This window comes from Lissotriton vulgaris, unplaced genomic scaffold (assembly GCF_964263255.1).
Source record: "Lissotriton vulgaris unplaced genomic scaffold, aLisVul1.2 SCAFFOLD_1934, whole genome shotgun sequence".
Classification (NCBI taxonomy): domain Eukaryota; kingdom Metazoa; phylum Chordata; class Amphibia; order Caudata; family Salamandridae; genus Lissotriton; species Lissotriton vulgaris.
The window spans coordinates 228,125-252,072 of NW_028255570.1; the positions used below are offsets into that span (position 1 = coordinate 228,125).

Genomic DNA, 23,948 nt, shown 5'->3' on the forward strand with positions numbered 1-23,948 from the left:
TTTTGAGCTGCTAGCAGAGGGCGTGTACTTGACAGGTCTTTAAAAAGAACAATCACTTGTTAACGAGGCTTTGTTGTTTTTCACACCTTCTTGGAGCCCCATCATCTCCACTCTGCCTGTGCCTTGAAGAATTACCCCCCCCTCCCGAAAATTTTATCCGCCCCCCCCACCCCACACCGAAATGTGGCTCTAGTTGCGCCTCTGTAGGAAGCCCTTGAGTGTGCCACACGCTCTCTTTTTCTGTTTTAGTTTGATCCTTAGTTGCGATCTCACACATTTGGTTGCTGCGCGCCCCCTTCCTTTCCGTCCCCACTCTCTGCCTTGCACTCCTCTCCCTCGCAATCCGTTCTTTGTAACGTGGGTGGGTGTAACCAGCCGTTGGCTACCCGTATCTTCTAGTTTGTTGGCTTTGATATTTAATATCCGGAATTGGGCTCGATATTCGGGTATCTTCTGGTCACTGAAGGTGCCTTGACATTAGTCACATCTGAATTGACAAGATACAGCGAGGGTATCGGCCAGTCTGGAATCAAAGTCAAATTACTTTTTTTTTTTTTTTTCTTTTTCGAAACGGTGCCCTTATTTGGACAATGACAGACCTTGCTACAAAACGTCTTTCGGATCCTTTCGTGTGAATTGAAACTGCACATACGCTGTGCTGTGCTTGCATTTCAGACCTCTGGTGGTGAGCTTTTTCCAGGTGCCCGAGGAGGTTGCACCATAGAGCGCTACCCTTTTACCGTCTCTCCCCTCCTGGAGACTGCCCTTCCCCGTTATGCCTGCAGTGACACAATGAAGTTAGCACCACCACAGCATCACTCGGCACCGCCACAGCATCACTCGGCACCGCCACAGCATCACTCGGCACCGCCACAGCATCACTCGGCACTGCCACAGCATCACTCGGCACTGCCACAGCATCACTCGGCACTGCCACAGCATCACTCGGCACTGCCACAGCATCACTCGGCACTGCCACAGCATCACTCGGCACCGCCACAGCATCACTCGGCACCGCCACAGCATCACTCGGCACCGCCACAGCATCACTCGGCACCGCCACAGAGCACCACCACAGAGCACCACCAGGCGCCGGCCCAGCATCACTGGTTCAAATATGCTCTCTCAATGTTTCAAGCTTTATTAGAAATGTCACAAAAAGATGTTAATATTTCACTTCTGTTCTTGGATTTCCGTCACAATAAAATACACTGAACATAATCTTCACAAAAGTTATTTACAAAAGTTTAAGCTATTGCCATTATAAATTAAAATAACTTTTATTTAAGTATTAATTATTAAAAAAATAAAAGCCATTGGTATTTGTAATAGCAATATATGTAAGTCACGTAAATACAACACATATTGCATTACAAATGCTATAGGTGTCACATTTGCAAAAGTTATAACTATTGGCATTGTAAATGACATAGCTAATAATTTCGCCATTTTCAAAACCAACACATAAATGAAAAATTTGACATTTACAATACCAATAGCTCAAACTTTCTTAATGCGAGACCTATTGCATTGCAAATGCTTGTTATACATTATTTCATGCACTTGAAATAGCTTTTACATCATGATTTCATAGTGTGTTTTGTTCTTTCTGTATTGATGTATAGAAAATGTTTTTTCTTTGTATCATAACACTGGATTTTAACTCTCCATCATAGGCCTTTTAATTTGCAGGAGCGGAAAGGTGGCTCTTACTCTGTGATAGATTGTGAACCATTGCGAAAAGAAATTTCTATACGACCTGGGGGAATAAATGAGAAAATTGGAAGGAAGACCTATACTTTTGATATGGTAATATATATTTAGTGTGTTCTGTTTATATTCTTTCATGGTATCCTTTAGTTTGCCCTTGTGTTGTTTCATCATTGTGAAATATTGAATCATTTTGCTGTGCCAGAGAATCATGCATGTTCTTTAAGAGTTTTGATTGGTTTGAGACTTTTCTTTTTTAAATTGTACCCCCAAAGCCTCCTAATTGTCAACTTTATGTGGGCCATGTGATCTTTCATCCGTTTTCTAAGTTTGTTTAAGTACTGTGCTCCAATCTGATCAGATAATTGTCAAATAACTGTTTCACTGAACTTAAGCTCCCTTTATAGATACAATAAAATAAACTCCCATCAATTCTTTATCTTTCTATTTTATTTTTGAAACCTTCAAAGTCCTTGGTCGTCATGAGATGCACCATATAAAACTGCCAGTGATTCTTGTAGTTTGCTTGAAGTTTCATATGCAGAAAATGCTTAACTCTAGTAGTTGGAATCACAATTTGACCAGAGGCAAATCTAATAAACTGGTCTTGGACAACCAATGCATGCCTGGCCACCTGCCTTAACCTGCAACAGCCAGAACTGCATCCATATTGATGTCTCATTCCCATGTTCCAAAGAAGACTACTGATTGTCCTACCTCCTGATCTCAAGAATCTTAGTCTCTGAGAGCTTTGCTCCTAAACTGCCTCATCCTCCACAAATGCTTGGCTCGTGATGGCAGTAAGACCTGTCAAACGCTCAACCTTGTCTCAGAGAACTAACTTACAATCTTAAAGCACAGGATACTGAACTGTACAACCATTCCACCTGCTAAACTTGTGGCAGATGCTGTAGAAACGTCACGCTGAGTTTTGGCTTTTGAAGAATTTTCTCTTGTTCCTCAGAAGAGTTAACACCCTGTTGCTCTTACAGTTGCCAAATTGTGGCGATTATGCTCTACTGGATTAAAATCCTGTATACTCTAGCACTTCTGAGTTTCATGTTTGCACTTGCCGACTTGAACACAAAAAAGACTGAGACCCTTCTTGTGTTTAAAGATGCTATTTATCAACGTAATTTTTTGTTTGTATGTACATTATCTTAACATCTGATCTTTTCTTTGTGTGCATGTATATAAATTTATATACATGTTTTGCCCGAAAACAGGTTTTTGGTCCTTCTGCAAAACAAATTGAAGTGTACAGAAATGTGGTGTTTCCAATTTTGGATGAAGTTATCATGGGCTACAACTGCACAGTTTTCGCGTAAGTAACACTTTAAGAAATGTGGATGTCATGGCATGTGAAGCCCCCCCCCCCCCCCTCCCTGTGAGCTTGTGGTTGAAAATGTATCAAGGTAGATGGGCTGGGCGAGTTGGAATCCCCACGTGCCTGCGTACCAATAACTAGGTGGTGTGGTTTAACAGACTTGGTAAATTCCACTTCTTTATTTACTTAAAACTCCAATAACTCTGTATATTGATGTGTTTCTGAAATGTTTTTGGCTCTGTCCATTTAACACAGTATGGGTACAGAGGAAATTTAGGTACGAATGACCAGCATCTACATTAAATTGTATTCACTCCAGTGTATAGTCTACATCGTGCTAAAGAGCCATCCTAATAATAACGGACTATAATGGGCGTGTGTGCATACTCGCAAAGATTAAGGACTGGTTTGTTATAACTAAACTTTCTCAACTTGGAACCGCAGGTTTGGTCTAGATCTTTCAAGTTACTTGCTCAATTTTGTCATCTTGATTAAGTTATTGATTTCACAGATCAACTGGCTCCATGCGTTTCTCTAAGGGCTGTACACTTCAGTTTACCAACATTGTTATTTTCGGCAGTTTAAAAAAACGTATGCCATATTGTACCTCAATTTTCTTTAGTTAACTAGAACAATTCTTATGTGTATGCTTTAGCTTCTAGTCCCTGGCAAAATGTGGACCAAAAAATTAAAAAAAGGACTGGTAATCCGATTCTGCTGTGAACGAGAACTCTGCCTTGTCTTTTTTGCTGTAACATACAGGCTGTTTGAAAGATAGAATATAAAATGTTATCAAAGTTCTTCATGCAGCATAAATTAAAAATGTTTGTGAGAAGTTGGCCTAATATGCAGTGCTCACTATTCTAGTGATCACTATGTATCAGTCCAAACAACCCTTATTGATTGGTTGTAAGTCAACCGTAGACCATCTATCCTAGTAGCGTGGACAAGAGCCGTCTTTAGGTTAAACTCTAGAGGGCGTGTTAAGCCAGCTGTTATACCATCACATATACCCCTTGAACACCAAGTGAAACGACACCACACAAGTTGTTATGAAAATAAAGTATATTTATTTAGAACACAACAACCCTGGACTCTTTATGAGGACAGGGTGCTAAGCACAATACAAAGCTCTTGAAGAAATACTGAAAGTCGCACAATTTACACAAATGCCCGAGGGGCACGAAAAACCATATACTCTAAAAGTGGAATGCAAAATCACTAGCAGGTAAGTACTACTCTAATAGGCTTTAGGATCGCTAGGACTGGACTACTGAACCTTCAGATTACGAGCAGGAGGCCTAGGGAGATCGGGTGCAGAGTGTGCACTCTCACGCGGGATGCGGGACGCGGGACAAAGTCTGTGGATGCTAGATTTCGTAAAGTTAGTGTTATCGGACGAATCCGACTAGGTAGAGCTGAAACGAAAAAGGATCTGGACCCTTGGATAGTTAGGCTATGCTGGAGCACCGAAATGCTGAGGTTACCTAGCCCAGGGGCTGCGGCTGAATAGGTCTGGAAAGACGTCAGGAATCCTCGTTGCAGTCTATGGAGCCTGAAAGAAGAAGTTGCTGGCAGGCGACCAGTGTTGAAGATCGATGGGATCCAAGCCTGGATCGGTGATGGAGGATACCTGTAAGCAGAGGGGACCAAGTTCTGAATCACTAGCCAGTGATTAGACGGGCACCAGGATGGCACCGGATGGAGTCACCTCGACCAGGTGAGCTGGCGACGCTGGGCTCTGCAGTCTCTCGGACCAGGAGGCGTTGTCGGCGACCAGGATGGAGGTGCGAGCTGTCCCACGGAGGTACCTGCTGTCGACGCCGCTGGACCCAGGATTGGGGCAACAAGTCTTGGCAAATGCAAGCCCACGCGGTGGACTTAAAATGGCGTCTGGAGTGGACCAGGAGGTTCCGGGGTGCTCCTCTGTTGAAGGGGAGCAAGGGCCAGTCTGGAGCAACCAGACCAGTGGTGTTGTCGTCGTGGTGCGTCGTCAAGAGGGCCACAAGCCAGCAGGCAAGTAGCCGGACAACGCGGTGAGAAGCAAAAGAGCAGAAGGGCCCCACGCAGATCTGGTGGATGCTGGGGGGGCTGGACTTCGGTGCTGGAGCTGCTCAGGGTTAGGGCTTCTCAAACCCCAAAGCACTCACTCGAGGATCCCTCGACGGTCGTGCTGGGCAAGCGTCGTGCAATCTTGAAGATGGCCGGTCCCTCGAGGTCTCTTCACACCCACGAATCTCAGCTGAGCTGACGATGTGGGTAGAGGTCAGAGGTGCCAGGGAAGCCGGGTCTCGTCGAGCTGGGCAGTCTTGATCCGGAGGAGAGACTTACAGCAAACCGCGATGCGCTTGGATGGTGCCTGCTGTGCAGGGTGGCTACTCCTTAGCCACAAGGGAGAGTCTTCTGAAAGGTTCAAGAGGTCTTTCGTGGAAAGTCATCAAAATTCGGAATTATCTAATTTGGGAAGGGTCCCCGCTCCCACCTTTATACTAAAGAAAGGGGCTGGTATGGGACTAGGTCCTGCCCATGGGTGGGACCAGGAAGGGGGGTGGTTACACCCCTCTCCCATGCCTGACTTTCCCCAGCTCAGGGGCTGGTGTGCCCCTGGAACTGGTTCTAGCCGGCAGATGTATAGTGAGCACCGGGGTGCCACTTGCGGTCACCTTCCTATTCAGCCCTGCCTACCCAGGATACACAAAACCTTGTCTGGGATGGTGCTAGCACCGCCCCTGACAGGAAACCCTTTGTCCAAGCGCTCCTCGCTGGAAGGACTCCCAGCAGCAGGAGGTCCGACTTGTGTCTGTGGTGGCAGCATCCATTTTGTGATGCTGAGGCTCGAGTTAATTTTAACCGGGGTTCACAGTTACATACATGTCGTGTCCCTCTAGAAGGGTGGAATGCTAATCCCGTCGCCAGAATTGGCGAGGGGTTAGTATTCCAATTCGTATGACACCTTACTCGACATGTTTTGATAAAGCGATACCAGAGTTGGCATATAACCGCGAGGATTATAATGCACTTAAGAGTATATGGTATAGCGTTATCATGGAACAGCTATTAGGACTTGGTTCCGTAAGCTGCAAATGGGCTCAGCTCATGCCAGAGCACCATCTCACACGATTCCAAGCACTCTGCCTTCAGGATTGTTAAGGCCTGCCATAGGAGTGACTGATAGGAATACGAGTGTCCATTTTAGGGTTAGATATAGGTATACTATATCTACAGCAAGGGGTGATTACACCACCTTGCCCCAGCTGTCGTGCAGCCAGTTGTGTCAGATTTAGATGGCCAGCCAGGGGTGGCATAATACATGCTGCAGCCCCTGGTAGGCCCTGGGTACACCTATGCCCTGAGTTACAGGGTCTGATAAGGTGGCCCAGTACCAATTGGTAAATGCACCTAAGGTACATGGAATCCATTTTACAGAGAGAGCAGTAGGCCTGGGGTCCTGATTGGCAGGGACCCAGGCCAACTATGTCAAAAACCAGCTAAAACACAGGCAAAAAAAGTTGGGGGCAACCATAGTCAGGATCTACCTTCCTACAATGTTGACTTGGTACTTTTTTGTCATTTGTTTCAAAAATTGTGCTTCTGGCTTCTAATTAAATGTTAGGAAGGAGTAGACTTTTAAAACTGGTCTTACCGATATGTGAAGCTGTTGCAACCTGAATGGTAGCATGGTCTTTTTGCCTTTTTTAAAAACTGAAGCATACAATGTTATAAATGTGAACATTAAGCACAGAAGTTTGTCTACAAAACACAAAGACTGCTGATTTGCTGAACAGCTAATTAAATTCCTATATGGCAAAGAAATTGGTTCAGATTACAAGCCCACTCTATGACTTGGCCTGCAGTGCCATATTACTACTTTTCAAACCATGATCTAGATTTTCACCACACTTCCGAGTAGCGAAAGCTGCAGCGCCATCAGACATTTGACTTTTTACACAGCCTGTATAAGATGTGCATGGCTAACTTACAGGCCACTAGTCACCTGTGTACATAAAGCCTATCCTGGTTGCACACAAAATATTACTTTTCCTACAAAACCTAATCATCAGAACAAATTTCCTCCTTTCGCTGGTTAAGTGATCATTAAGTGTTAATGGGGTGTTTCTTATGGTGGTTTGCCTAAATGTATCCCACACAAATAAGTCGTTCTCAATTTACCCAGAACACCGTAATTTCAATGCATTTGTTCTCTAGTGTGCTAATGCCAATTGTTAGTTTTGTTGTGATTCAATCACAAGTTGGGCTTCTGCTCAGTTTAGGTTTTGGGGCATCTATTAAATGTCCCACATAACTGGATTTCATGGTCCTAAGGTTTTTGTTTTAAGCACTACAAGAAATGTGAATATTGCGACGTTTGGAATGCGTTCCTCACGTTCACAATTCATTAATATGTATTTACCCACTGATCAGGAAGTAACTTCTGCAGCTTTAAATGTCATTTGAAATTGGGTTGTGTTTGGTTCTCAAGATCAGTATGTGGTGTATGAATGGTCGTCCTTTCTATTCCACGTTATTTAATTATGCATGTTTCTGTAAAGGATTAACAGCTCTTTAATTTACCTCCAGGTATGGTCAAACTGGTACTGGAAAGACTTTTACAATGGAAGGGGAAAGGTCACCTGATGGAGAATTTACCTGGGAAGAGGTGAGATTTTGCATGCATGTAATTGGCTAAATTAGTCTCACTGCTATAATTGATCGACAAGAATAAATACTAGCATCTTGTGTTCAAACAACTGCTTCTCAGCAGGACTATTTCTCAATGTCTTACTGTCAGTTTGGCACTTCATATAGCTGTACTGTGAATGGGGCACCACAACTCTAAGAAGAGTTGCCTCACTATTGTTGGAAAACGCCTACATGTATTAGCAGGGCCAGCAGTCTCTTTCCTTATTCCAGGGAGGCTACTGAGCTCAAGGAGTCCAGCATCTTCTTTTGAGTTGTGTTGAAGTAACCTCGAGGGAAACCATTTCTGTGCAGTGGTGAGAATTCCCCGTATATTAACAACCTGTTCCACTATTTCTATTCAGTTTCCACAAGGTAATGTTGCTCTATCAAAGGTAGCTTGCTACAGGAACCAGTAATTCCCAATAACCTGAACAAAGGAAGGTCTGAGATCCTAAACTTCATGATGAGATTTGAGATCCATTTTTACAAGCCTTTCTTTCTTGTAGAGATTAGATTGTTTTAGCTCATACTGCATATTTTTGACATTTCTGACCTGCCATTTTGAGGTTTCCTGTTAGGAAGTTCTTCATGTTTGTGGACCTTATAGCTCACTAAATCTGGCGAATCCTTCAGAATACTCCTTAGTAGTTAGCACAACTAATAGAAATTAGATTCTGGCATTGGCTATGCTCAAAGATATCGGAGGCCGCTAGTGCTTTGAGTAATTTCTAAAATACATTCTGCTACAAGGTCTTGTTTTTTTTAATTGAAATTTCTCTGTGGTTAATTTTTACTCCATTTCATATCTTTAATCCAGAAGGGGAGTTTACTTTTGTTATTGCTACTCGGAAAACATGAGTGGTTGAACCTCTGCGCAGCTATACTCTATGTAAACATGGATATTATTTTAGCTGGCAGTGCTCACCAGAGAGATTACGGTGTGCACCCCAAAATAATGCGTTGAGTCATAAAGCTTTAATCACAGACACATATGTAGTTGGTAAGAAACTCAAGTGCCTAGACGGCTGAACATTTGTGACAAATGTCATCTAGATTTTCAACCCTTAAAACTGGAAGACACAAAGCAAAGAACAGGAATGTGCTGTTGTGCAAAGCTAAATCTAGTCTTTTGTTGATAATCAAGTTTATTGATATTTGAGTAAGAATAAAAATTTACCTTGACCGCAAAATCATGCACAGTACATATGAGAGCATTAACTATGCCACAGCTTTCCAAACTTTTCATGTTGGTGACACACCTTTTTTGTGAAAAAAATTTCAGGGACACGGTAAAGCGAGCGAGCGCAGCGAGCTAGCCCGAACCACCCACAACCCCACATACACAACCCCACACACACAACCCCACACACACGCACACGCACACCCACAGACACCCACACACACCCACACACACCCACACAACCCCCCCCCCACCCACACAACCCCACCCCCACACACACCAGAGCTGGAATTAAAACCAAAAGTTCCAGGTCACCAGTAGTTTCGCCCCTAGACTAAATCTCTGTGGTCTAGAATCCCAGAATGTTGCATGTTCTTGGAGGAATTTTGTCTCGTAAAACTCTGCTCTTCATGGCCACACTTTTGATCTAGTATCCTGGCTTCAGCTGGATTTGCTTTTCCTCGCAGTGGGCACTGCCCTCACTGCAGTGAGAGCCACCACTTCTCCCCATTCTTATGCTTTCTCTCGTGGTTTTCTCTCACTTTAATCACCCGGCTCTCTTCCTCTTGTTGTATTTCTCCTCCTGTGTTTAACCCCCTCCCCTCTCCTATTACACCTCCGCCCCCAGAGCTCACCCTTCAGTGCAGGGCCTCTTCCCAGAAGCTGCTCTTAGAATGTGTGCCTTTCCATTCCTGGTGCACTACAGCTCTCACTCAGGCGGACCTCTCTCCAGGGCCACCTCCTGTCTCTGCTGAAGACTAGAGGGCACATGTGCTGCACCCCCTCCTTTCCCCCATGCCACATCTCTACTGCCCCCTGTACTCCCCTGCCCCGATCTCACCACTCTTCCTTTACCCATGATTCCCCTGTGCACATCTATAATGCTGCTCCCTTCTTTTCCACGCCCACCTCTTTCTAGCCCAGGCTGTGCTGCCCACCTTTATTTATCATCAAGAAATGCTGAAAATCTACTGCTTGAACCTCCCACTTTCAAGTGTCAGTGCTTGATTTTGCTCCTCGGAAAGTGTCACTCATAGTTGATAAAATGTCACTCATAATTACACTGACATTATAAAAATGTCACACATAGCGATCTGAAACCATGGCAGCTATGGTGAAGAGTCACTCCTCCCATACAGATAACTGCCTGCTTCCCTCTCATGACCCCTGCTGTGAACACTCACTGCGTCCCTGCACACTTCTGCCTGCTTCTTACCCACGGCCCTGTGTAATTACTCCCTTCCTGTGGTTGTGGCCTTGTCACTACCTATCCCATCTTTCTGAGGATGGTGGAAAATATGGTGAATTTCCATTCTATGCCTTTTAGAAATTACCAGTGATTGCTTCAATCTCAAACTGTAGGACAAGGTCAAACACAGACACAGCCTTATATAAAAATCATTTTATTTCAATAAGTTCGTACAGAAGCAATGTGGCCACTCATATTTGAAGCAGGTGTTGCTAATGGCTGCATATCAACAATACTTTCCCCAATATTTTTGTGCCTTCAGGTACTCGAACATTTAGCAAATGGAAATTGGTAAAAAAAACGTGTGATTGCGCTTTAGCAGTCAGATTCTTTAATTACACGGGCAATAAATTGAAGAGGGCGACGGATGATTCATTAAATGCAGTCCAGCTCAACATGTTTGCGGCACTATTTATAGAGACCCTGCCAGGTGTTGTCAGAACAATAATTTTCGGGTAAAAGTTAAAAGTAAATAAAATATCCTCTCGTTTTTTTGTGGCTGGCTGGCTGCAGGTAATGCCCGTATGAGAGAAGAGCGTCCTATCCCGCTCTTGTACTGACGCCGACTTGAAAGCTGCATTTCTTATCTTAAAGGAGCGCAGCTGGGGGCCGATTGTGGGCCATTGTGAAAATATTTGTTCATTGCAGCGCATGATGGTGCTGTAATTACCAAATATTTTCACAAAGGCTCAGTAACAGCCTCTGGCTGCGCTTCATTAAGAAGTAAATGCAGCACTTGCAGAAGAAGAAAGGAAATTTGCATTTTTCGCGACGCCACTTTTAAATGCGAGCGGCGGAATGCTCTCCTGGGATGTGCTGTGTGTGCGCGCTTCACACACAGCACTGCACGCTCCTGGGAACAGTGGTCATCACATCACATCCCGCAGCGATACACCTACGCTTGGGGCGCGACACAGTAACGTGTCGCGCAACACAGTTTGGAAAGCTGTGAACTATACCATTGGTGACTTCCTGCTCATCGGACCCCAAAGCAAGCCACTGTCTCAATATAGCAGGATGAACAAGGGTACACATTGTGAGTAGTTGGCCTGATATATGATGCTCACTAATTCTAGTGATCACCTTGTATCAGTCCAAACAACCCTTATGGTGATTGGTTGTAAAGTCAACCTTATAGACCAGCTATCCTAATGGTAGCATGGACAAAAGCAGTCTTTAGGCTAAACTCTTTTGGCATTTGAAGCCAGCTGTTTTATCACATATAACCCCTTGAATACCAATTGAAAGGACACCACACAGGTTGTTATGAAAATAAACAAGTATTTATTAACTAACATACACCTCTGAACTCTTTATGAGGTCAGAGGGATAAGCACATGACAAACTCTTAGGAAAAATACGTTTAAGTTGCACGATTTACAATGGTGCCCTAAGGACACGACAAACCATATACTAAGTAAGTGTAATGTGAAAGTCCATCAAAGGAATGGAGCTGTCCAGGATTGCTGGGACCACGATATACTAGGTAAGTACTAGGAGGCCCACGGAACGCGTGTGAGTGTGAAATCACACGCGAGATGCGTACAAACGTCTATGGACAGTACAGTTTTAAGAAAAGGGGAGTACGGACGCCCCTGACTAGATAGGACAAAAATGACTGTGGAACTGGACACAAGGGTAGCTTGACTCTCCTAGAGCACCGAAATGCTCGTGTTACCTCACCCACAGGCTGTGGGTGCATAGGTGCCAAGTCGTGTCAGGTTCCGGCGTTGAAGTCTATGGAGCCTGGAGGAAAAGATGCTGCAGGCGGTCAGGAGGAAGATGTCCGGTGTGATCCAAGGGTGGATCAGTGAAGAGAAGAACCTGAAAGCAGAGGGGGACACTGTTCAAAGTCACTTGCCAGTGACTGGAGTGGAACCAGATGTCGTTGTCTCGATCAGGTGAAGGTGGACGCTTGTCTCAGCAGCCACGTGGAGCAGGTGGTGTCTGCGACCAGGATGGAGGCACGAGCTGTCCCAGGCAGGCTCTCGCTGTCGGCGGTGTCGTCTTCGGATTCGGAGTCAACAGGCCTTGGCAAAGGCAACCCACGCGGTGAGTGGAAACAGCGTCTAGAGTGGACCAGGAGGGTCCGGGGTGCTCCTCTTTTGGAAGGGAGCAAGGGCCAGTCTGGAGCAACCAGACCAGCAGTGAAGATTTCGCAGTTCGTCGTCTAGGAGGCCACTAGCCAGCCGGCAAGTGACCAGACAACGCGTCGAGCAGCAAACAGGCAGAAGGGCCCCACGCAGATCTCGTGGATGCTGGAGGGCTGGTCTTCGATGCAGGAGCTGCTCGGGGTCGGGGCTTCTCAGTCCCCAAAGCACTTGGACGAGGATGCCTCTGAAGTCGTGCTGGAGCGAAGTGCTGCTTCTTTCAAGATGGCCGGTCCCACGTGTCTCGTCGCACCCACGGGTCTCAGCTGTGCTGCAGATGTAGGTAGAGGTCGGAGAGGTCTGGGAATCCGGGTCTCGTCGGGCTCTGAAGTCTGGATCCTTGCAGGAAGACGACAAAGGGAAGCCGCTGTACGCTGATGGTGCCTGCTTCTGCAGGATGGAGACTCCTTGCCCACAAGGGAGATTTCTTCAGTCTGCTGTGGAGCAGAACGTCGAAGTCCAGAGTTTCTTCTTGTAAAGTTGATCAGGATAATCTAATTTGGAATGGGACCAGCTCCTACCTTTATCCGGCTAAAGGGGGACTGCACTACGACTAGGTCCCTCCTCTGGGTGGGACCAGGAAGGGGGGTGGTTACACCCCCTTTCCTTTGTCCGGTCTTGCGCCAGCTCTGGGGCTGGAGTGCCCCAGGAACTGGTTTAGACCAGTGTATGCACAGGGACACCTTGTGTGCCCCAGGCATGTCTCATTCCTTTCAGCCCTGTCCTACCTAATACACAAAATCCTGTCTGGGGTGGTGCTAGCACCTCCCAAGGCAGGAAACCCTTTGTCCAAGCCTCCCTCGCTGGAAGGACTCCCAGCAGCAGGAGGTCAGACTTGTGTCTGTGGTGGCAGCATCCATTTTGTGATGCTGAGGCTCGAGTTAACTTTAACCGGGGTTCACAGTTACATACATGTCATGTCCCTCTAGAAGGGTGGAATGCTACCCCCGTCGCCAGAATTGGCGAGTGTTAGAATTTGGGGTCTCTGGTTGGCGCAAGTATGCACTTGACAAGCAGGGACCCTCTCCTCTAGTCAGGGCAAGGGAACTACCTTTAAGAATTACCCCTGCTCACCCTCTAGGTTGCGTGGCGAGAGCAGTCAAGGCTAATCTGTAGGGCGCATTTAGTTAAGCATTTATAATCGCACACAGTAAATAACACCCGGGAGCGATTGTGTCTCCGTTGCTGCTTGGGTGGAGGAGGTGGTTGGGAAGGGCCCGATTTTGGGTAGGGGGGAGAGGCAGGACGGACTCTCAAAGTCCGTTCTTCTGTGAGCCATGTCCAGGCCGCCTGAGGGGTGTCGAAGAAAATTGCATGTCCTGAAAAATGACTGAGGCGAGCCGGGAAGAGGAGCCCATATCACAGGCCCAAATTACAGAGTTTCTGTTTAACTTCTTCATAAGTACGACGCTGTGCCTGCATGTCCCTTGTGTAATCCGGAAAGATCATTATGTTGCTGTATTGATATTTCAAGGGACCATGCAGTCAGTCTTCTCTCAGGACCGCAGCCTTGTTGCAGAAGTTAAGGATCCGAATGACAATGGGGCGTGGAGGTGCTCCGGTGGGGGTTTGGCCGCCAGAGAATGGTGTGCGCGCTCAATGGCAAGCCACGGCGAGAGGGCCTCTGCAGGAATTCAGGCCTTAATCCATGTCTCAACGAAGGTGCCTGCATGGCCCTGTTCAGCATTTTCAGGGAAACCTATGAGGCGCAGGTTGTTCCGCCTCGAGCGATTCTCTGCGTCCTCTGCGGTACAGCTCAGATATCTGGGTCTGCAGGCGAGCCACCTGCCTCAGACAATCGCGCCATGGCGTTGTGGAGGTCCTGGCCGATAAAGGCCACATCGACCCGCACCTCGCCGATCTTGCTCTCCACGGAAGCCTGCGAGGTGCCAATCGCCTGGAAGACGGATGATGGTTGAGAGATCACTCCCCACCAGGGAGGGGCCACTCAATGCTCCCTCTGCCGTGCTGCGGTCTGCAATAGTGTACTGGTCCATTTTGGTTTGAGTTTGTGGCGCCGGTGTCTTTGGTGCACGATCCTTGCCCATCTTCTTCGTGAGCACTGGGCCTGGATTACTCCCAAGGTGAATGGAGGGATCACAGACTATCGATTTCTATCTCAGGTTGGGCGGGTGCCCAAGCCATCAATACTCACGCGTGGGACTACCCCGGTCGGAGGTCACAGGCCCCAGGGGGCGATGGCGCCCACGGGCTTGGCACCCATCCCTATCGCCCAACTCGACGGCCGAACCCACTGTGAGCCTCGAAGCCGCCGGGAGCAATCCAAGCTCGGTCGAAGAGGGTGGAGGTAAGAAGGGCCCGCGGCGTGGGTCACCCACCGGTCAGTGGGCCCAACTAAACCAATCCCACCTCTGCAGCCCGCTAGGAGAAAGGTGGCAGTCCCAGGGAGCAAGTGGGCGTCCAGCAAGGAAAGCGAAGGGAGGGTGATAGAGCAAGTCACGTCGTCCAGTAATAGCGTGGAGATTGCAAGTCCTTGAGGCCTTCTGCGCAGCTCGATCCACGTGGCCGAGTTCAGGCAGGAGTTCTCGTCTGTGAGTGCACTTGTGCCAAGGCGTGGGGCGAGGGTCCTCGGTATGACCAGGTGGCTCCGGTGGGCCCAGCAGGCAGGAGACAGAAACCCACAGTGGACTCACCTCACCTAGAGTGGTGTCTCCAGGCCTGAGCAGCGGTGGTGTAGGCGTGAGGGATCAGGCAAAGGTAGTGGGAGGTGGGCCAGCCAGAGAGGCTCAGGGGGCTACCCGACACAGCAGCCGATCCCCAGGCCCACTTTCATCCACCGGGGAACGTGCTTTTGAACGCCCCAGGTCCTCCCTCGCCGGAGCTGCAGGCAGCCTGTGCTGGTGCCCCTTCAGATCCTGGCCCCTGAGAAGCTCTCCAGAGGGCCCTGTCCTGCAGCCTTGCCGAACCCACGCAGGGTGGACCAGGAGATGTAGCTCGCGGAGGCCTCAGGGTCGCCAGATGTGATCCTCCTAGCTAGCCCTCCATGCACAGAGTGTGGGGGCAAATCTTGGCCTCAGGGCAGCTGGAGGAACTGAGCAAGGCGCTGCAAAGCCCGCGTGACCAAGGAGGGAGAGTCTGTGCTGGCGTGCCTCCCAAGACTGTGGCGCTCCGCCTGCCGACAGGTCACAACAGAGGCCTCCGCCTCCCGACCCAAACGCAGCGGGAAGGCTGCCTCAGAATGGGAAGAAGACGCGGGCCCCCGCGCCCACTCTTTCAAATGCAGGAGGAATCCTGTAGGGTCGTGTAGGGGCAACAGAGCAGAAGAGGGCAGCGCAGGCCGGCGATGGGGTGGGGCAAAGGAACACTGATGTCGCTCCCCCTCAACGCTAGCTGACAAGGTAGAGCTGAATCCACCCCAACCTCCCCCCCCCCCCCTTGCAGGCCCCATTCACCGGGTTGGCGCCCCGCCTCTGGTCTCAAATCAGTCCACTTCGGGACGGTCAAAGGAACATACTCCGCTAAAGCATCGGGGCCTCGGGAGGCGCATTTCAGACACCGGCCTCACCAGAGTATCGAGCAGGCGCCCGGGGCTCCTCAGCTTCAGACCCGGGCGCCGGCCTGCAGGTATGAAGGGCGCGGGCCGAAGGTACGGCAACGGAGCAATGTCAGCCAAGCGGATCTGCACACAGGAGTCAGGCCAGGCGATGCCGAGGGTTTCAGGCAGGATGGGGTGCAGCATCAGTGGCCTCACGGGATGTTGGCGCCCACTCACTGCTGGGCCTCGGCGGAGGCCGCCATCTTACGGCCTCGGAGTGTCGGGACGGCAGAGTCCAGAGCCAAGCGTCAGTGGCTCAGAATCGTCAGGCAAGCCGATCCGAACAACGCCCTCTGTATGAGGGGTCTCCACAGGCAGGTAAGAAGAGCGGATGGCTGTTGCTGACAAGGGGATGAAAGGCGAATGACGGAGGGGTCTGGCACACTCTTGGAGTGCAACCGCCATCTTGTCGCCACAGGCCACGCCCCACAAGCTACATTTTGTTACTGCTCCTCTTTCACTTCCTAAGTCTCCTATCTTCTGCCACATAAAAAGAGCTTCAGGAAAGCCAATGATCTGGTTTTGAAGTGCCAATTTCTTCTTTTTGCTTTTTTTTATTTTTTTTTATCCAGCATGATTTTAAATGTTGTGGCATATGCTGGAAATGAAAAAAAGAAACCATGCTGCCTAAAAGCAGCAGCCATATCCTTGCAATCAAAATTTGCAATAAAAAAAATTGTGTCTTTTTAAAGGAACAGGATGAAGGCAGGCTTTCTTGAAAGAGGTATATAATGCACATCACAGAAAAATTACTCCCATTGATGCAACCGAGGTATTTCAATCCATATGATCAATCGGTTGAGGGTGGGTAAATACCTAACTCAAGCAATACGAGTCCTTTTCAGGGTGAGCTACTTAAATCACTGAATAAATCTGAATTCAACCCATCAAAAAGCACAAAGTGCCAATGATAGTTGTCGCAGTAAAATGGAACCTAGGTGTAAATTGTTGCTCACCATAATGGAGAGTAAGACTGATACACTAACTAGGTTCTTCCTAGATAAACAATTTACCTTTTTGTTTTTTGTAATTTATGTCAAAAACCACCTCAATAGTAAGCTTCTAAATCCAGCCTGGACCCGGGGGAGACTTGCAGGGTGGCAGGCAGAGTCCAATCCAGGTCCTGTTGCCACCAGTCTGCTGCGCAGTTGCAGAAAAGGCCTTGTGTAGCTTGATGTTTCACTGTAACTTGAACAGGTTAGCCTTCTGACCCTCTGAGTCCACTTTTTAGTCTGGGGGACTATAGGGGAAGCAGATCTAGTACGTTAGTGCTCTTCTTGGGTCTCAGATAGCGGTTTTAATCCTCTTCTGACTTTCCATAAGTGTTTTGAAGTTGGTGTACATGTAGATGCCACATTTATGCTTGGCAGGTGGGGCTAACCCTGGGAATGCTTTAATGGGGTAAAGGGTCCCAGGGACTAAACCTACCCTCTTCTAACATTTTCAAGATGGCCAAAGTGCTTGGCCACACTAAACCTGGGCTCTGAGGGCTTGGTTTGTGCATGTGGGGAGTGTACTGTGGTAATCACAGGGTCCTCCCACATTTAACACTAAAATCCAGTTTGAAGCAGTCCCTGTACAGTCAATAAGCTCAGACCGAAGTCTGGTAATACAAAGATAAGCTTTCAGCAATCACAGTGGATACACATAAATTGTTTTGGCATTCTGTTTTTGTCACTTGAAGCGTGCCCCAAATGTCATAGGAATAAGCCCAGCAGACCTGTCAAAGAGGCATTGAACTCCAGCAGGATCTGACACTGATGTCAAAGAGAGGCCCATGTGATGGTGTTGCGGGGTTTCTGCTCATGCACAGAACTATGCACAGGAAACTCGGACCTCAGTAAATTGGGGTGTACCAAAAAAACTCACCTTAGTACCCAGAACCCCTAACCGACTAGCATCGGTGTCTCATTAGCTCTCTGTCCTACAGCGAAGCTACCAATGATTAGACAACCCAGAACATGCGACTTTAGGTACTCTCAGGAATGGTGGGAATCAAGAACACTTTTGTTTCTATTCTCATACCAGTCCACAACGTGAGTAATCCGACACGGTAACGTTTAAAATGTTTATTTTAACTACATGCTCTAATATGCAGTATTTCTGATAGATACATCTGCCATGTGGATTCCTCACCTTGTGAATATCCCCCTTGCGCCAGCAACGTTCGGAAAATTCTTCGTAGCACGCCGGCGTGGACGACGTCATAGGAGCGCGGCATCGCGCGCGACTCCGTCTGACGTCACCGACTCCTTATAAGGCCCACGTCGGCGTGATGACGTCAGTTCCCTTTTTTCCGCGTCGTCGACGCTAACGGTTTCTGGGATCTTCTGCGATACTTTTTGTATCTTGTTGCGATTTGCTGTTACAGTTTCTCTTTTGAGATTTTCTTCTTCGTCGAGGAAGACTGGTTTCAAACAATGTGGTTCCTGTGCCCGAATGATGTCGATCACTGATCCGCATTCCGACTGTCTGTGGTGTCTTGGGTCGGATCACGATGTCGTTCCTGCTTCAAGATGAACCCCAAGGCCTTGCGAGAGCGGGAGGCGAAGCTTCTACTTGCGAAGGTGAAGGAAAGAGAAGCCGGAAGGTCTTCGAGGTCGGTTTCCAGGCGGTCTAAGTCGAGGTCGGCTTCGAGGTCCAAAGCGAGGTCGAGGTCCAGAGAGAGGTCGAGGTCTAGAGAGAGGTCGAGGTCTGGATCCAAGTCGGCCTCGGGCCATGCTTCGAGCTCCTCGAGGAAGAAGCACAAGAGTAAGCATCACTCCAGACATCACTCTGGCAAGGAGTCTTCTGATTCGAAGAAGAAGTCTTGTGAACATCACAAGGACTTCGTGTCTCCTTCACCGGCTCTTTCTCATGTGGGTTCTCGGGTTCAGGAACAGGAACCGGATCTGGAGTCGCACCATTCTTCGGTGCATGAAGAAGAGGTTCCTCGAGCACCGACTCCGGTTGTGGAGCCTGATAATCAAGAGGGCCAGGGTGCACCTTTGCCGGATCAGCCTCCTTCGGAGCGGCCGTTGGGTTCGTACCCTCCCTTTCCAGGTCCAGGTCAGGATCCCTCGCAGTTTTTAAATGCCATGTTTGGTGTTTATTCGAGGGCTATGTACCCCACTGGCGCACCAGTTGGTCCCATGGGTCCTTTGTCCTTTAATTTAGGTGTGCCTCAGGCTTATGCCCCGGCCCCCTTTATGCCGTTTATGCCGACGCCTTGTGCTCCTTGGCTCGGTACGGCGCCGCCGAGGTAGTCTACTTCACTTGCGGCTTCGCCGACTCCGGATCGGCCTCGTGGTGATTCGGATCGTGGTGCTTCCCGTCCTCAAGCTCCTCGCTCGACGTCGGCTCCGGCGCCGTCTGAGTCTTTGCCGGATCCGTCGTCTTCGGTCCGCATGAAATGGTCGAGGCGCAGAGCTCAATGCTTCTTGGAGGAGAAGGAGTATATGGACTCCGAGGTTGAGGAAGGAGAGTTACAGGATCAGGGGGATTGTTTTGAGGACCTCCAAAGCGCAAGTGGCCTGGAACTTTCTCCTGAGTGGGGTTTGCCATCCGTTTCGGATACTCCATCTAAGGACATAGCACCCTATCACGTCGTTATTAGGATGGCTGCGGATTTGCTAGGCTTGACTTTGCCCACTGTTGAGTACAAGCCCAACATCCTCGATGAAGTTTTACATTCGCCTTCTTCAATTATAGAGCCTACACTTCCTTTTACTGATGCATTGACTGAGCCAATAAAGGAGGTTTGGAAGAGACCTTTAACTGCTCCTGCGGTTTCCAGGTCGGTGGCAAGGCGTTACAGGGTGGCTCCTGATGACCCTCAATTTCTTTCCTCACATCCTGCTCCGGAGAGTCTGGTGGTGCAGGCTGCTTGTTCCAGCAGAGCTGCGGGTTCTTTCCCTCAGGTGCCGGCAGACAAGGACTCTAAAAAATTGGACCAGTCTGCTAAGATTTTCTCCTCAGGTAGCATGGCTTTGAAATCCACTAATGCTACTTGCCTATTGGGGAGATATGTTCATGCGTTGATGGACTCTGTGAAACAACTTTCATCTAAGCTTCCAGAGGATGATAGGAAGAACTTTAACTAAGTAGTCTCTGATACTCCGGCTGCAGCCCGTATGGTAATACAGAGCGGTATGGACACGGTGGACTCTGTTGCCAGGATTATGGGCTCTACTGTTGCAACCAGAAGGGCTGCATGGCTTAAGTCCTCTGATTTTTCTTCTGATGTTCAGTCTACCTTGTTGGACTTGCCATTTGATGGGACAGGCCTCTTTGGTAAGAAAGCTGACGTAGCCCTGGAGAGATTAAAGGACAGCCGGGCTACGGCGAGGTCTTTGGGCCTTCAGACAAGGGGCTCTGCAGCTAGGATGTTTAGGGGATTTGGCAGATCCACTTTTCGTTCCTACAACCAGGGGCGGCAGCAGCAGCAGCGACAGAATCCTCTGTATAAGACCTACAGAGGAAAGCAAAAGGGCCGAGGCCGTGGACGCCAGGCCTCCTCCTCCTCCTCTTCCTCTAATAATCAACCCCCTCCCTCTGCAGCAAAGCAGCCCTAGATCCGCCATTCTGGATCATGTGGCTCCGGTGGGGGGCCGGCTTACTCATTTTCTACGGGATTGGGAATCGGTTACATCAGATCTTTGGGTTCTCAATCTCGTAGAAAATGGGTATGCTCTTCCTTTCCAGGAGTTCCCACCCAATTACCCTCCTCGCCAGGGTTTTTGTTCGGAGGACCACCTAGTTCGTCTGCAGGAAGAAGTCCTGGCTCTGTTCAGAAAAGGTGGGATAGAGGTGGTCCCGGAGCAGGAGAGGGGTCAGGGGTGCTACTCCCGGTATTTCCTGATCCCCAAGAAGGATGGCAGGTTGCATCCAATCCTGGACCTCAGGATTTTGAATCTCTATCTCAAGCAGGAGAAGTTCAAAATGCTCACTCTTGCGCAGGTTCTTGAAGCGCTGTTGGAAGAAGACTGGATGGTGTCAATCGACTTGCAGGATGCGTATTTTCACATCCCGATCCTGCAGTCGCACAGGAAGTATCTCCGTTTTACGGTGGGTTCGCAACACTACCAGTTTGCGGTCCTTCCGTTTGGACTTAATACTGCGCCTCGAGTTTTCACCAAGGTGATGGCGGTGGTGGCAGCTCATCTCAGGAGATCGGGGATTCCTGTGTTCCCCTATCTGGACGACTGGCTGATCAAAGCGGAGTCGCCCGAGAAGGTGCTTCATCACCTGCAAGAGACATCGCAGCTGTTGTACAGGTTGGGTTTTTCGATAAACGTGTCCAAATCTCACCTTGTGCCCTCCCAGCGCAATCTGTTCATAGGTGCTTTACTGGACACTACTGTATGTCGTGCATTCCCTCCTCCACAAAGGATTCGCGACATTCAGGAAATGATTCCTTTATTTTACAATGGAGCGGTCGTTCCAGTCCTGAAGGTCCTTCGCCTGCTCGGTCTGATGGCTTCTTGCATTCTGTTGGTCAACCATGCACGCTGGCACATGAGGGCACTCCAGTGGTGCCTTCGCAGGCAGTGGTATCAGCACAACGGAGATCTCAGGGAGTCAGTGACGGATGCATCCACTCTAGGGTGGGGTGCTCATCTGGGGGACCTGGAGGTCAAGGGTCTTTGGTCTCCAGAGGAAAGGTTGCTTCACATCAACCTTCTAGAGTTGCGGGCCATACGTCTGGCGCTCAAGGCCTTCCTCCCTTCCCTTTGCGGTCTGTCGGTCCAAGTCCTGACGGAAAACACGACCGCGATGTGGTACATCAACAAGCAGGGAGGAGTAGGGTCGTGGTGTCTCTGCAAAGAGGCTCTGCGTCTCTGGTCCTGGGTTCAGGATCATCAGATTTGTCTGATGGCAAATCATCTGGCCGGAGTTCTGAATGTTCGTGCGGACGTTCTCAGTCGGCAGTTCTCTGCCGACCACGAGTGGAGGCTTCACCCGGAGGTTGTTCACGACATCTTTCAGATGTGGGGGACTCCTCGGGTGGATCTGTTTGCCACTTGCGAGAATGCTCACTGCCTGTCATTCTGCAGTCTCCAGTATCCGATGCAAGGAGCGTTGGTCGATGCGTTTCAGTTGAGCTGGGGAGGTCAGCTCCTTTACGCGTTTCCTCCCATACCCTTGATTCCTCGGGTTCTGAGGAAGATTCGCCAAGACTGGGCCCAAGTCATATTGGTCGCCCCGGATTGGCCAAGAAGGGTGTGGTATTCGGACCTTCTCCACCTCTCCTCTCACCCGCCGCTCCGTCTCCCTCTCAGGGCAGACCTCCTCTCTCAGATGGAGGGGCAGGTTCTACACCCCCACCTCCAGACATTACACCTTCATGCCTGGAGATTGAACGGGGCAATCTGAATTCCTTCTCTCTCTCACGATGTGGTGGATGTCATTCTTTCTGCCAGACGCGACTCCACCAAGTCCATCTATTCATATAGGTGGTCTAAGTTTGTCTCTTGGTGTAGGGAGAGGGATGTTGACCCATTGAAGGCTCATTTGTCTGACATTTTGTTGTTTGCTCTTTCTCTGGCACGGCAAGGGTTTGCTGTTGCCACTGTCAAAGGATATCTTTCGGCCTTATCGGCATTTCTCTGTTTGCCGGATCAGCCCTCTCTTTTTAAATCTCCTGTAGTATTAAGATTTTTGAAGGGACTTACTAATAAATTCCCTCCTTCTCCCTTTATTGTTTCTCATTGGGACTTGAATCTTGTGTTAACTTATCTGATGGGTTCTCCATTTGAACTCTTGCACAAGTGTCCCATGAGGCTTCTTTCTTTTAAAACGGTCTTCTTGATTGCAATTACCTCGGCAAGGAGGGCAAGTGAGCTTCAGGCTCCTAGTTCCAAGCCCCCGTTCTTGTCCATTCATGCTGAAAGAATGGTTCACTGGACCAGGGCTGCTTTTCTACCTAAGGTGGTTACTCCCTTCCACCTAGGACAATCCATTACCCTTCCTACCTTTTATCCTCCCCCACACCCTTCCAAGGAGGAGGAGAGGCTTCATCGCTTGGACCCGAAGAGAGCGGTTAGTTTCTATCTTGATGGGACTAAAGACTATTGTATTGACGATCAGCTCTTCGTGGGTTTTGCTGGCTGCAAGAAGGGCAGAGCGGTGCACAAGCGCACACTTTCCAGGTGGATTATCCTCTGCATCAAGATTTGCTACTCTCTGGCGGGTAAGGACCCTCCTCAGGGTATTAGAGCTCATTCAACTAGAGCGAAGTCTGCAACATCTGCATTGTCTAGAGGTGTTCTTGTTGAGGACATTTGCAGGGCCGCGACATGGGCCTCCCTCCACACTTTTGCGAAGCACTACTGCTTGGATGCTGAGGTGGGGAGGGACGGCCACTTTGCGCGTTTGTTCTCCAAGATTTCCTGGTAGAGCAGAGTGGTCACCCTCCTCCGGGAGTGGGGACTGCTGTGGGACTCTATTCACAAGGTGAGGAATCCACACGGCAGATGTATCTATCAGAAGAACAAGTTACTTACCTTCGGTAACGCTTTTTCTGGTAGATACGGTATCTGCCTGTGGATTCCTCACTGACCCACCCGCCTCCCCGTTGTCCACTCTGCTGTACCTGGGTTTATGTGCAAATGTATTTATGAATTTGTATTTCTGGAATTTTATGGTTTTGCACTTTAAATGTTTTTAGTTTGCATGTACTGTGTATATTGTATATATGTATATATTTGTTGGTCCGTCCGGGTGCCTCGAAGGCACGGAAAAAAGGGCGGAACTGACGTCATCACGCCGACGTGGGCCTTATAAGGAGTCGGTGATGTCAGACGGAGTCGCGCGCAATGCCGCGCTCCTATGACGTCGTCCACGCCGGCGTGCTACGAAGAATTTTCCGAACGTTGCTGGCGCAAGGGGGATATTCACAAGGTGAGGAATCCACAGGCAGATACTGTATCTATCAGAAAAAGCGTTACCGAAGGTAAGTAACTTGTTCTTTGGCTAACATAAGCGGGCATATGATTAGAAATAATACAATCAGCATTGTTAAAATTCCATAAAACTCAAAGGGAGAAATCCTATTATAATGATTGTGGAAACAGGTCCTATAGCGCCTTGTGAACCACCCTCCCCTGCTGGGAACC

General features: G+C 48.8%; 1 protein-coding gene across 1 annotated transcript in view; it reads left to right on the forward strand.

Moving 5' to 3' along the window:
* The window catches only part of KIF11 (kinesin family member 11), a 298,525-nt gene that overhangs the window by 58,914 nt on the left and 215,663 nt on the right, over nucleotides 1-23,948 (forward strand). Inside the window, exons 3-5 of the mRNA XM_086951983.1 lie at nucleotides 1,677-1,809; nucleotides 2,937-3,034; nucleotides 7,616-7,694. Coding sequence (XP_086808109.1) covers nucleotides 1,677-1,809; nucleotides 2,937-3,034; nucleotides 7,616-7,694 — 310 coding nt within the window. The remainder of the gene's footprint in view (nucleotides 1-1,676; nucleotides 1,810-2,936; nucleotides 3,035-7,615; nucleotides 7,695-23,948) is intronic.